Source organism: Olea europaea, unplaced genomic scaffold (genome assembly GCF_002742605.1).
Source record: "Olea europaea var. sylvestris unplaced genomic scaffold, O_europaea_v1 scaffold744, whole genome shotgun sequence".
In the NCBI taxonomy this organism is placed as follows: domain Eukaryota; kingdom Viridiplantae; phylum Streptophyta; class Magnoliopsida; order Lamiales; family Oleaceae; genus Olea; species Olea europaea.
In genome coordinates this window covers 12,172-27,369 of record NW_019265846.1, presented here as the reverse complement: position 1 = coordinate 27,369, position 15,198 = coordinate 12,172, and the positions used below count along the sequence as shown (strand labels likewise).

General features: G+C 34.8%; 1 protein-coding gene across 1 annotated transcript; it reads left to right on the top strand.

Moving 5' to 3' along the window:
* The first annotated feature begins 12,497 nt into the window (after positions 1 to 12,497).
* On the top strand, positions 12,498 to 14,491 carry LOC111391049 (cytochrome P450 71A6-like). Its single transcript, XM_023016190.1, has 2 exons — positions 12,498 to 13,558; positions 13,765 to 14,491. The coding sequence occupies exons 1-2, from the start codon at positions 12,635 to 12,637 to the stop codon at positions 14,371 to 14,373; spliced, it is 1,533 nt and encodes a 510-aa protein (XP_022871958.1). The 5' UTR covers positions 12,498 to 12,634; the 3' UTR covers positions 14,374 to 14,491.
* The last annotated feature ends 707 nt before the right edge of the window (positions 14,492 to 15,198 follow it).

Genomic DNA, 15,198 nt, shown 5'->3' with positions numbered 1-15,198 from the left:
TTTTATTAGTTTAGGATTAGTATAGAATATATACAAATCAACTCTTTTGATTTTATATTATTTCAAATTTAATAAAAGCTATTAAACTAGATATTAGACCTTATTCACTGTGGAGCGATAACTTTCTCATCATGATTATTATTTATACAACGAACTCATATGCTTACGAGAATTTTTGATGAACAATCCTCTCCGTTGACCTTCTCTTTCTAACCATTTCAAAATTTCCATGGATAGAGAAGATCAAGTTATTGGTCTTTTTTAATTGAGTAGTAAGTTTAAATTTTCTACATCTACCTTCTTGATCATCTCAAATTCGATCGAGCACATAATTAGAATTCTTTTCGAGGGTACTTTTTATTTTGGCCAAGTCAAACTAACTATTTTCCACATTGACCAATTCTTTTTTTGCCATTCACCACAATGACCCTTTGAAATGTAAATGACAGTTTTGCCCTTTTTATGTTATGTAATTACAAAAACATATGATTGTTAAAAAGACATTAATACCCCTTTCTAAATAACAAACAAATACAAACACTCCCCACGTAAATTTCAAAACCAAATCAACTTCGTTATCAGTTTCTGCAACACAGATAAAAAGAAAGTTCAATTTTCATCTGCTTCAATATCGAGATCTCACAAAATTATCAAAAGCTCAACAAGACAATATTATTCACAACCATCACTCGAAATTGCTAAGTATATTTTATGTATTTTTAATTTTATTATAGCTAAATCAGTATATTGTTTGAATCTTTAAATCTTATTTCGACTTAGACAGATAAATTTTTACAATCTTAAATGGATCTATAATAGCAAGAACGATGAAAAAATTCATCTACAAAATTGAAAAATCAAACAGACGTGACTGTTATGAAAATAGCCGGCTGTTTTCATAATAGGCGACTGTTTCCAATTTTTTACTTCTTTTTTTCATGTATTTACAATTTTTTTAATAAATCATCGTTTCCTAATACAGATATGGCATCGGCTGTAGTCTCGATTTTTTACTTTGGTGAATTTGAAATGAAGAAAAATGATTGATGGATGTGGAAATGGACGAGTGAAAGACGTGGTTCTACTCAATTCTAATAACATCAAGTACATCATATGCAGAAATGTACAATGAGTTACAGAACTCGCTCAAAGTTGATCTCTCACAATACGAATGGAATTGGGATTTCTATTTGACAAGAAAATTCCACCTGTAACGGTTACTTTTGAAGCTGAAATATAGATTTTAATTGAATTGAACTAAAAACGTTCGATTATTATTTATGTATCTTTGGTGAAAAATAATGTCCCTGAGGGTGGGCACAAAGATTTTGATAGAGGGGATCGTAATGTGAATGATTTTTGAGATACATTGGAGATAGCTAATGAGGACAATGTGGTTAGTCCCGATAAAGTTATTCCCGATGTAGTGAATGATCTCACTGTTACATATAGAATTTTCTCGACAGTTGAAGACAACAAAAATGAAAATGCATTCAAAAATGAGGATTTGAATACTCTATCCCTCTCGAGATGTGAGCGGGTGAGAGCTCATTGGTTGGATCGAGTACACGGTCCATTAATTATTCGCGTTTAGTTCTTGATGACAAAGATTTATATGTGGAGCAAAATTATCAAAACAAAGGAAGACTTGTAGGAAGCTGTGCACCAGATTGCTTTGAAACACATCTACAAGTTTAAAGTGAAGAAATAAAACAAGTCGATGTACACAATTATCCGCACTGACGACAATTGTCATTAGCGTTTGTGAACGATGAAGATGGACACAAACAAGTTCTTTGTAATTCGTAAGTATGCGCGGGACCATACTTGCGAAGTGGCTATTCGTTGAAATGATCACAGGCAAGCCCAAGCATGGTTCATTGGTAGAGAAATAATGCACAAGTTTTAGGATCCATGAACGATCTACAAACTTTTGGACATGATCATGAGCTATCAAAAGGCTTGAAAGGCTAAACAATGCACATTGGAGAACTTAATGGGTTCGACCGAGAAGAGTTATACTAAATTGGCCAGGTATTTTATTGTTTGGTTACTTATTTAATATTTATTTTAATTGTTTTTTTTTTGTTTATTTAGTATTTAATTACTTCTTCTTATTATTATTTATTTAAATTTGTTAGGTATTGCTATAACATAGGGAAAACTAATAATGGATCGGCTTTTCTTATTAAGAGGAATGACGATAATTACTTCAAGTATTTCTTCATGACCTTTGGACAATACGTCCGCGGATTTCGAAATGCGATGCGACTCCTAATTCTGGTCGAAGGTACAACCCTTAAGGCAACATGTCAAGATGTCAACATCTAAATTTACCCTCTTGCATTCGGCATAGTCGATGGAGAAAACAATTAAGCGATGCATTGGTTCTTCGCGAAGTTGAAGGAAGTAATTGAAGACATCGAGAACTTTACATTCGTAACTGACAGAGGGCAGTCAATAATAAATGGTATCGCCGAATTCTTCCTCGAGGTACATCATGATTATTATATGTACCATATAAGAGGAAACCTGAAGATCAGGTATCGAGGCAAGGGCATCGTTGTATTGTTTAAGAGAGCTGCATAGACTTACAGTTTTGAAGAGTTTGAGAAGTTTATGGTCGAAATAGACAGTAAATCGCATGTTGCATGGGAGTATCTAATAGAGATGGGAATCGAACTTTGGGCACGATCACATTTTTCTGGACATCGATGCAACATGATGACGTCGAACAATGCGAAGTCACTCAATGCTTTATTCAAAAAGGATCGGTAGTTATCAATTCTTCCACTAATTGAGAACATTCGTGACAAGCATCAACAGTGATTTCATGATTGGCGTGAGGAATCACAGAGTTGCACAAGTGTGCTAACCTCGGCTCTTGAAAATAAACTCTTCAAGACTATAGATGTGGCGGGAAAGGTATGCGTAGAACCATTGGATTAGTTTCGCTTCTCCGTGAGATATGCAGGTAATTTCGGATACATTGTGGTTTTAAATAGTAGCACGTACACGTGTAGACAGTTTCAGTTGGAGAGTTTTTCATGTGTACATGCAGTGACAGTGACTATGCATAGAGGCTTCCCACTACACACTTTGTGCAGTGATTATTATACGGCTGATTATTGGAGAGCATTGTATGACAAAACAATATTCCCTGTATGGAATGAAGTCGAGTAAGAAATTCCCGACCATATTCTATCGCTGATTAATTTGTTGCCACTCGAAGTCGGACCATTTATGCCTGGATGTAGACGTAGGGGTGTCAATGGGTCGAACCGGCATGAAAGCACGAGCTTGGCTCGTGCTCGTGTTGGTTTTGAAACGAGACGAGCCGAGCTCGGCTTGTCCAAAAATGGGCGAGCTCGACTCGGCCCACGAGCTCGTGGGTCGAGCGGAGCCCGGCTCGTGAGCACATGTCATTTTTTTTTTGAAACAAATAGGTAAATTGGAAAATAAAAAAGTAATTTTAATTTTTAAATCGTGAATTTTTTATATAAAAAATTTTTATATATAAAAAACTAGGTAAAAAATTTAAACCCTCATCCTTTATCCGGGTTTGGAACTGGCTACTTAAATTTAGTTGTATTGTTTGTTTATTTGTTCGTGTACAATTTTTTAAAGAAAATTTAAAACAGTATTAAAAATTACTTTTTCAAGCAACGCTGCGGGTCTCCTTGCATATAATTTTCGAAGTAAATCCCTTTTAAAAATTGAAAGGGTAATCGAATGCCTTTCAATTGTCAGAAGTTTTCACTTCGAAGATTATATATAATCTTTGAAGTGAAGACTTCTGACAATTGAAAGGGAAATCATTCGATTACCCTTTCAATTTTCAGAAGAATTTACTTCGAAAATTATATGCAAAGGCACGCACAGCGTTGTTCGAGAAAAGAATTTAAAATGTAGACATATAATAATAATAGTACTAAGTACTAACAAAAATTTAACTAAATTGGTGGAAAGAATTTTTTTTTTAACTTAAAGAGATAGAAAAAAATAAAAATGAACTCTTTATTTTTTTTATTTTTCTTTTTAAAATAGATAAAATATAAACCCCCTTCTTTTATCCGAACTTGGGACCAGCTACTTAAATTTTCAGTAGGAGGAGTTAAAAATTGTACACGAACAATTTATTGTAGCGTATACAATTTTTTAAAGAAAATTAAAAGTAATGATAAGAAAAGAAAAGTTTCATCAATATGATTAAATCAAATATTACTTACTTAACGATATGCAATTTCGGCATATTTATCTTGTAGTCGAAAGTGAGTGTCCTGTTAATCCTTAACGCACATTAATGCTTCTAAAATATCTTCTTTCAGTCAGCTCCTGATCTCACTCAAAACTCTTTTACCTGCACTAAAAGCAGACTCCGAAGCAAAAGTGCTTACCGGAGGTGTCAACAGATTTTTTGCAATCGTAGATATAACTGGCCAACGTCGTTCATACTTTCACCAAAATTCAATTATTTCGTCTGAACTTTTTTTGATTGTTTTATCTGTTGGCATATTCTGGTTGAAATAATCAATTAATTCAACAGGTAATGCATTATGGCTTGAGCCCGTAGATGTTTGATGAGAATGAGATACAGATGTAGACGACATGGCAGTGGCAATAGATGAAAACATTGCAGATGAATCATATCTATACGAATTAATGCCTTGAAATAAATTAAATATTTTTGTATCTTCTTCTTCAATTTCAGCGGAAGGAGTAGGTGCAGATGGTACCCGACTAATATTGATACATATTCGATTCGCATATAATTCATACATTTCACATAATGTTTGCTCTAAATTTCTATATGTAATAGGTGTATCAAATGTTAAGGCGTTTGAAATTTAATCAATTATATATTTAGTTTCTGATAAATTATATCGGGGGGTCCATCATGCATGCTAAATGAAATAATATAGGCAAGTCTTCCCAATATTTTCTAAATTTTAATTTCATAGCAATTATAATTTCACTAAAATTAGGGTCATTTTTGTATTTATGAAATGTTCTTGCAATTATATAAAGACGTTCAAGCACCGTACCGCTGGTGGGATAGTAAACGCCCGATAAAATCTTAGTGATTTCATAAAAAGATGTCAAAAAATCTTTTTTAACTTTCAAAGCTATTTGCTAATCACGTTCAGTCAACATACCCTCGTCATCACTTCTAACATGTCTATTGTTATAAAAGTCAGTTATTAAATGTTCAAAATCTTCACATGATTTTAATAACAAGTAAGTAGAGTTCCACCTATGACCTACGTCCCTAACAAATGTTTTAGCATTTTGCACTCTTATTTCGGCACAATAATCCTCAAATGCTTGTTTTCTACCTGGGGAGATTGCGATATATATTAGTGCATTCCTTATATTTTGAAGTTCATCTTTTATATGTTTTAAACCATCTTGGATAATTAAATTCAAAATATGACATACACAATGAATATGAAACAAATACCCATCAAAATCAGGTTGCAGTACCCTATGCAATTTATCGGCAACTACTTTATTAACACTAGCATTATCAAAAGTAAATGAACGAATTTTACTTTTGCAATGATATTCTCTAAAAATACTAATAATAGCATTAAATATATTATTAGCGTTGTGAGGAAACTCAATAATTCTAAAAGCAATAATTTTTTTTTGCATGCACTAAAGTAGGTCTATATAATGTGCAGTTGCAGCTATATATGCTCTCCCATATATCCGAAGTTAAAGATATGACACCCCCATATTTTTGCAAATCCATAATTAATTATTGTTTTGTTTCAGTAAAATATTGTATTGTATCGGAACAAAGAGTGTTTCGACTTACCCCAACATACCTTGACTGCATATTTTCTTTCACATACGAGACGTAATGTTGGTTGTCAATTAATATCAAAGGCAACTCAGCACCAGCAACAAGCTTCACCATTCCGGTTCGAGCTTTCTCCTCCGAAAACGCCCATGTGGATAGGGGTGCAGCAGAACCACCAGCGTCTGAACTGCTAAATTATAATTGTGTTTGATAGCCTGGAATAAGTTCGTATTTGGCCGCACATACTTTGTAATGGCGGTTGAGATGTGTGGCACCAATTCCTCTTTGCCATACCAATCTTTATTAGCAATATTTACATACTATTTTGAATTCTGGGACTCCATTGACGATTTTCCCGTTGAATCAACTTAAAGTGATCCCAACATTTTGCTTATTTTTTCCCCTTTCTCTTTTCCCTCGCATCAGGAATGTTTAATTCATCCTCTTCTTCCTAATCGTGTTCAGCTTCGAGAACGTCAATATCATCCAAATTAATTGGATAACTTGGATTGCCGCTTACATGATGATGAAGATCCAAATCTGGAATATCTTCAGGTTGGGGTACGTCATTTAGACCTTCAAATTGATTCCGAAATTGACTTTGCGGTGTCATATGCGATTCGTTTCCTCCCACACCGAACAAGTTTTCGATAAATGTACGTGAATCCATTTGTTTAATTGTAATAAGTAATAACTAGTAAAAGAATAAATATATAAATGTAGTGAGAAATGAAAATTGAATGAAATTTCAATAAATATAGTGAGAACTGATGAATGAGAATTGCATATTGTATGAATTGTATATAAAAATTGCACAACTATCAACACAACACAAGATAGTTGAGAGAAAGATAATTGAGAGTTGAGAGTAAATTGCAGAAAATTTTGTGGCTAAATGCCAATATTTATAGAAGAAGAAGAAGAGGGGAAAAAATAAAAAAATAAATAATAAATAAAAAATTAAAGGATCGAAACGGTCATAATTTAAAAAAAATAATAAATAAATAAATTTTCAGGGACCGAAACGTTCACTGAAAAAGTGATCGAAATGGTCACTTTTTAAAAAAAGTGACTATTTCGATCACTTTATAAATGAGCCCACGAGCTGGGCTCGTGGCTCGTTAAAAACGAGCCGCCCGGGGGATTGGCTCGCCCACCGAATCGGCCAACTCGACTTGTGTTTTTACGAGTCCGAGCCACACACAAGCTTCGTTTTCACGAGCCAAGCGGGCGAGAGACAAGCCGCTCGGCCCATTTGTCACCCCTACGTAGACGTACATCTAGCATACCATTCTCCTAAGAATTTTTCCGACATCGTAAGTGTGATAGGTGCGGTGTAATAGAGCATACACGATAATTTTGTACAAGTTAGATTTCCCTGCATAACGATGCAACAAATGTGTGATATAATTTATTTATTTAATATTTATTTTTAGTTGGTTATGAATATTAATTGTGTATTTAATATTCATTTTTTATGTAACTAATTATTTTTAATTTAGTTAATAAATTATTATTTACTTAAATAAATAATATACATAAATAATTAACGTCGTAGATAAAGTATTTAAATAAAGAAAATAATACAAAATAAATTCATTCACAATGTATAAATTAATATTTACAGTGTTTACAAATATTTCATAATTACAAAAAATAAATATTTACAGTGTTTACAATTATTTCCTAACTACAAAAAATCAATATTTACAGTATATAGGAATCACAATTAAAGTCGTATAAATCGTACGCTAACTTATTTCTCCAAATTTGTATCCATGATTGGTTGATTCCATCAATTTTATGTTCTATACTAAAAAATTCAATATACTTTATTACGAACATGTCGCAATAGCCCCTACAATTGAACAATAATGAGTTAGATCAGTACCGTATTTTAAAAAATTTAGAACCACTTACGATATTGTCTGCCTCGCCGTCGTTTTGTCCTGCACAATGACTAGTCTGTCCTGTACAGTTAATCCCACTTGGCTAGTTATCATAGGGACGAAAATAGTGATAGACTCCAGATTTTGCTCGAACTGACCCTGTGTCAAATATGAATGATTGGGGCCGTGCACATATATAGTAGACTCAGCTAACATAATTTCCAAACTATGCAGTGATGATTCACGATCACTGGAATGTACATATGTGTACAGCCCTTCCATGGCTTCCCTCGACACGCGGCCACATCCCTGTAGCCTACTCGAGCATATAGTCAAGCACCGCGTACTCCTTACCGGCATGTTGGAGCAACTGGTCCTTAATGTCAATGGTTTGTCCGAACTCCAAGTTCAGTATGACTTGGTCAGGACTGTCAAATGGCCTTAGATATCTTTGAACCCAATCACGCAACAAGTCCATGGCCAGATCGATGTGCTACATTAAGAAATACCAATAAAAAATGGAGTTATTTCATTACATAAACAAAAAATTATATATACATAAAAAATAACAATATGACTACTTCACTTACATCGTCAGCGAGCCAAGCCCCTGAAGTGATGATGTCGTGGAGCCCCTGAAGTGATGATGTCGTGGAACCATTTATGAGCATCGGAGATCTTTTTTTGACCGATCGTGTGGCTGGCCCTAAGAAAATAGACAAAAAATGTTAAAAAAGCACGTGCAATTAACATAGCGTACTTTACTAATATCATGAATACTAACCCGGGCAAAATTCTTTTCCACTTCGTCTCGAACACTTTCCATTTGACATGGTTCACCTCTTGAAATAGGTTTGGAAGTGTCCTATCGACGAACCTCCTCCTCTTCGTCTCGACCATAAAGGGAGAAACGACATACTGCAATGGGAATCTCTACCTCTTGTCGATTGCCTACATCATCCTGTCAGCAATATACTTCTTACCCTCTTCCATCCTCTACCCTGGGGATCGTCACCTCATCGGGGTTTGTCACCCCGTCCATCACCCTCTCCTTCCCAACCGCCTCTTCCATTTTCATCAAGCACACCGCTTTTGTCACCCTCTCTTTCCTTGCCCCCATCGGGCCCACCGTCTCCATCATCCTCTCCTTCCTTGCGGCCTTTCCCGTCCCCATAGAGCCCACCGCCTTTGTCATTTCCTCTACAGTCACCTCTTCCGTTCCTAACGGGGCCACCCGCCCTCTCTCAACAGATAACAAAAATGATTCTAACTGTGGATGACCCCCCTCTCTGTCAATTCATCGCCTACTCGTAATATTACTTCGGAGCGCTACTACCTTATCCTAGAGGGATACGACGTGGCCACATAGTAGTCTAACATCGTAGGATAAGTCATCGACCCTCTCCATCAACTGTCGCTCCACATCCGCTATGAATCCAGACAGGCGGGCATACGGATCATCGATCCCATGACCCTAACTGTGTACAGGAGATCCACGGAGGATGAGTCTCAACGGGGGAGGAGGTGATGCCCTCGACGGAGGTGATCGTCGATCAATTGGATCGTGCTTCTACCCAAATAACACTACAAATTATTAAATTAATTAATAATTGCTAACTCATAAAAATGTTAATCAATAAATTATACGAAATTCATGCACCTCATGTACCAACCCTCGACCATCATCCTCCACCGATGGCGTCAACTCAGTTATGACCTCAACCTGACATATTGACATTTCAACTAGTTAACGATTACGTAATGAGATTTTAAACTACGTACAATATAAATTACAAAGTACATAATACTCACATGAGGATCGTCGAGGAGAGCCGATAATTGTTTTCCAGATGGACACTCGTCAGCTCAAGATGCTTGCCAATGTTGCATTCGAAGGCATCGTGTCTCCAGTCGCTTCACACAGCGAGCACTTAGTACGAGGACAATTTCATATGCCCAAATCTGTAACACATAGAATTATTATATATAAATTCAGTAGTATAAATATTTTGATGTTGATTATGTAAACATTTGTCTGCACCGCCAGGGACAATCCGTAGGCATCATACTTGCGCATGGGCCTTTTAGGCTTTGAGTGCGATCTGATAAAGATGTGTACGGTGTCCTCGAAACATCTCCGACCCCATAAAGAGTTGTTGAAGCCATCGATGTCGTCGACGATCTCCAAGTAAAAAAGGACGATCAGAGTCTTCTTGTGGTGACACCGTACCACGGTCTTAAGGATATAGACCAAACTTAGCTTTAGTCTGTCTAACATTTGGTTACACCCCTCATCACTCCAATCAGCTGCGGTAGAAGTACTACCCGCTATCCCTGGGAATAAGTGCCATGCAACATGTTGCCTCTCTGAGCACTATCACGAGCTGCCTCATTGCCCGTAATCTTCAGTCCAGTGATCAGGGCAAACTCGAATATAGGGAAACTAGTGATCTTGCCCCCGAGGTTGAAGTGGAAGGCATCGTCACCGACTGGACTCAACAACTGACATAGCAGTGCGTCGATGATCTGACCCGAGTACTGCACCTTCCTCAACTGATACAGGGGCTGGAGGAAGGACTGGCATAAGATATCCGCGTGCTGATCATCCAGCAGCTCCAGTACTGTAGTAAAACTGTCAAAGCTACTATTCCATGTAGCTTTCCTCGACATCTGCCTCAAGCCTGTGTATAGATGATAATCCATCCTGCAAAAATTCAAATGTTAGAACATTGTACAATAGATAATAGAATAAAACATAGTAATGAAATTTTAATCGAATCAAATTGTTAACATATAGATTCATCCAACACCAACGTTAATAAATGATTTAGAAAAAGGAAAAAATAAATAATTAAATAAATTCAAAAGAAACATGTTAAAATTAACAAATATAAATTAAATTAAACAAAATAATTTCAAGAAAATTAAAACTATAAAAATAAAGAAAAAAATATTAAAATGTATTTTAAATTGGAAATAGGTAAATTATATGATACGGGAGTGTTTGAGCCACATTATTTTGGTAATAATGCATTTTTGAATAGTGTATTGATGGGAAATGTGTGGTTAAAAAATAAGGAAAAGTTTTTGATTTGCGCGTAATATTATTTTATTGAAAAATGTGTGTGTGTGTGTGTGTGTGTGTGTGTGTGTGTGTGTGTGTGTGTGTATATATATATATATATATATATATATATATATATATATATATATATATATTTAAAATTAAAATCAACAAAAGAAAATTATAAATAAATAATACAGATTTCAATTAAAATTGAAAAATTAAATATTTATTTAAAAAATTTGTAATTCAGATGAATTTTATGCATAAAATATGAAAAGAAAAAAGAATTAAATAAAAAAATTTATTTTATTTATTAATTTTCAATTTAAAAAAATAATTAATATTTCTTAATTAATAAAATGAAAAGGAAAAAAATCGGTCTAGAAATAGTAGGCTGGGCCGACTATTTATAGCGACTGTTAAACAGTCTTGGGTCGACTATTTAGAGATGCCTTCACAATCATCTCTTTCAATTCACCGGAAATGGCCTTGAAAATTGCCATTTTCGATGATTGAGCTCTCAAATGTGGTCTTAAACCCCAAATCATCTTCCACAATCTAATCTAATCGAGCATGTCTACCTATAAATGTAAATAAATGTCCATTTTCGAATACAAATTTAAATTCACATCTCATGAACAAATCCATTTAATATTCATTACAAAAGCTAACCTAAATGCCGGTTGGTGTGTGGTGTCGGCGGTGACTAGGTTGTTGTGTGGTGTCGACGTCGGTTGGTGTCGATTTTTGTGCCTTCGACTGTGAGAGATCGACGGTGAGAGACTGTGAGAGTCCATTTCTTGTGTTTGGGGGTGTTTTCGAGTTTTTGTTTCCAAACCTTTTTTTTTTTTTTTTAATTGTATTACTTGGTCAAAGGCCAATGTGAAAAAGTGGCTTGGGCTACCGACTATTTGCCCTTATTTCCTCATTCTTTCCACCCACCATCTTAATTGATAAAAAAGATCATATTATTGATGTATTTTTCATTTAGTAATTAGTTAGTTTTCTCTCCATCTGCCTTCTCGAGCATTCAAAATTTTACACATATACAAAAATATCACTTTAATGTATTTTTTTTCTATCAAGTAGTTAGTTAGAAATATATCCATTCATAATCTTTCATAAAATAATATCTCGAAAATTTTATTATTTTTCAATCATACATTCTTCAAAAAACACTATTCTAAACATTAAAATTTGGAAAAAATGGGGACCAAATATTAAAATTCTAAAAACTTTTTATTATTTTTCAATCACATATTCTTCGAGTTTTCCGTTGATAAAAAAAATAACGTTAGTGTTTTATTTATCTATTGATTAGTTAGAATTCTATGCATCATCATCCTTCTCGCTTTTTTACAATTTTCAATTTGGATTTCGGTCCAAGACTGCCAGGTTCTATCAAAGTCTATATTTTCCAAGGTTTTTAAGTTGATTTTGTCTAATACTTTGTGTTGACTCCAAAATTCCAGTTAGGATGGAAATTGCTTTAGCGTTTTCCTTGGAAACCCGCAACTTAAATTTCATTTAATTACTCTTAGCGTCATCGCTTACCATTTAATAAGCATTTAACTTAAAGACTCAAAGCTAATGGACAATATTAAGAAATCGTATTTTCTGGTAAGATATGCTGGAATTAAACTTTTAGGCTGCAAATGTAAATCAGAGACTTTGATTCGAGACCGCGACAGAATTAAAGAAAAGTTTAGTAAAATGCAAAAGCTCAAATTTGGCGGGCTGAAGGCACATTTTTCAAAATTTAGAATATTCAAGATTGAATGACGTTCAGGGAGAAGAAAAACACAGTATAAATAGAAGAACACAAGAGGACTATCATGCAAGTTTCCTCTGCTTTAGTAATCAGAAAAGAAAATGAGTTCCTTTTCAAATTTCGTAGTTCCTCTTGTTTCCTTAAGTTTGTTCACCATTTTCCTTTTCAAATGGTTCTCTAATCCGGGTTCAAAAGCGAGGAAAAGGTTACCGCCATCTCCACCAAAGCTTCCCGTGATTGGTAATCTTCACCAACTCGGCTTATACCCTCATATCGCGCTGCAAGCGCTATCAAAACGCTATGGTCCCCTTATGAGGCTTCATCTTGGACGAGTGCCAGCAGTTGTTGTCTCGTCTGCTGATGTAGCTCGTGAGGTCATGAAAACTCAGGACCTCATTTTCTCAAACAGGCCAAAAGTGAGCATCCCTGATAAAATTGTTTATGGCTCTAAGGACATTGCTTTTGCGCCTTACGGTGAGCACTGGAGGCAGGTCAGAAGTATTTGTGTGCTGCATCTTTTGAGTAACAAGAGAGTTCAATCTTTTCGTCATATAAGAGAAGAAGAAACGGATCTTTTGATCGATAAAATAAGACAGTCATCTTCTTCTTCAATGTCCGTGACAAACATGAGCGATTTATTGGTGTCAGTTACTAATGATACGATTTGTAGAGTGGCCCTGGGGAGGAAATATAGTGATGGTGAAGCAGAAGGAAGCAACAAATTTGAGTTAATGTTGAAGGAAATTATGGAGCTAGCAGGCACTTTCAATGCAGGAGATTTCATTCCATGGCTTAAGTGGACGAATAAAGTTAATGGTTTGGATGCCAGAGTCGATCGAGTGGCTAAAGCGTTTGATGAATTTTTATCAGGTGTAGTTGAAGATCATAGAAATAGAAAGCAAGGAAAGACGGATAGTGATGATAGCAGCAATGAAGCAGATCTTGTGGACTTATTGCTCGAAATTCAAAGGGAAAACAAGTCCAGTTTTTATCTTGATGATGAGTCCATCAAGGGTGTTATTTTTGTAAGAATATCTCGATCTCTTTCTCTTTATATTTCCACATTCATGCTTTCATTGAAGATTAAATTTAAAAAACAATTTTAAGGTTATATAGGAGATTGTTCAACGAAGGAAAAATCATTCATTTAATTGAACATATTACAAGCTATTTTATAATGTTATTAGAATTAATTTCATTCAACTAATTAACCCTTCCTTGTTTTCGACAGGATATGTTTGGTGCAGGGACTGATACAACATATACTGCTTTGGAGTGGACAGTGGCCGAGGTTCTAAAGCACCCAGAAATAATGAAGAAACTACAGAATGAGGTGACACAAGTAGTCGGAAGCAAATTAAAGGTAACAGAAGAGGATTTAGAAAAAATGCCTTATTTAAAGGCAGTGATGAAAGAGAGCCTTAGACTACACCCTCCAATTCCAATGTTGGTTCCACGAGAATCGACCCAAGACAGTAAAGTAATGGGGTACCACATCGCTGCTAGAACTCAAGTCATCATCAACGCTTGGGCAATCGCAAGAGACCCCAAGCAGTGGGAAAATCCTGAAGAATTTAATCCACAGAGGTTCTTTAAGAACACGGCAGTCGACTTTAGAGGGTTTAATTTTGAGTACATTCCATTTGGTGCTGGTCGAAGAGGCTGCCCTGGTATTACATTTGCCATGGCTGTTAATGAGTTGGCATTAGCAAAATTGATGCTTAACTTTGATTTTTCATTGCCAATTGGAGCAAAAGATTGGGACATGACTGAAGCTGTTGGAAGCACTGCCCATAAAAAGAATCCTCTACTTGTCGTCGCCACTCCTCATTCTTGCTAGTTTGAGTTGAGACTATCGCCACTCATGTTTCTCTCTAAATTTTGTGTCATAGTCAGTGTAATAAAAAGTTTAATGTATTCCTATCATATTTGTAATACAAGTTAAAATTTTTCATTAATAAAACACACACACACACACACACACATATATATATATATATATATATAGACACACACACACGAGAGATAAAAATATCCCATTTTACTTAATAATTTCGATTAACATTTGTGAAGGGAGAATTTGCTTGTGCTAATAGCAAATTTTGCTGGTGGGTGTTTTCTATAACACCAGAAAAAAGAAATAGAAGTTGGAAAATGCAGAAATCCTAGATACGGCTCACATAATGACATTTTTCTTAAGATGTTATTTGTCCCAACCAATTCTGCGATGCACTTGGGATCATCGAAAAGATCATAATAAATTTTATAAATATTATACAAGAAAAAAAAAACCTCTAAAGATCAAATATTTAATAAAAATAAATAAACTATAGAATAATATGCACAACATTAGGTAATGTATCATATAGAGTGTTATTTCGGTTAAGGACTTTTTCTTCCTACTTGACTATTTAGCGCGTGCGCGCGAGCACACTATATATATATTGCAAATGATAATTTTTCTAACCATTACACAAAAATGTAGAATGTAAAATATAAAATTTTAAAATATGGTATGTAAAGTGTAATTACATGCTATATATTTTAAATTTTCAAATTAAAAATAGGAAAAATAAGGAAAAAGGAAAGGAAAAATTTAGTTTGATGTACATTTATATAGTATAAAACACAATGGTAAAAAGGGAAAATAAATACATAGACACAC

What these genes read in the sequence shown, in the direction of transcription:
- LOC111391049 (XM_023016190.1), top strand. Translation starts at nt 12,635, where the DNA reads ATGAGTTCCTTTTCAAATTTCGTAGTTCCTCTTGTTTCCTTAAGTTTG. An exon ending in CCATCAAGGGTGTTATTTTT is followed by an intron (nt 13,559 to 13,764) that starts GTAAGAATATCT and finishes TGTTTTCGACAG; the next exon opens with GATATGTTTGGTGCAGGGAC.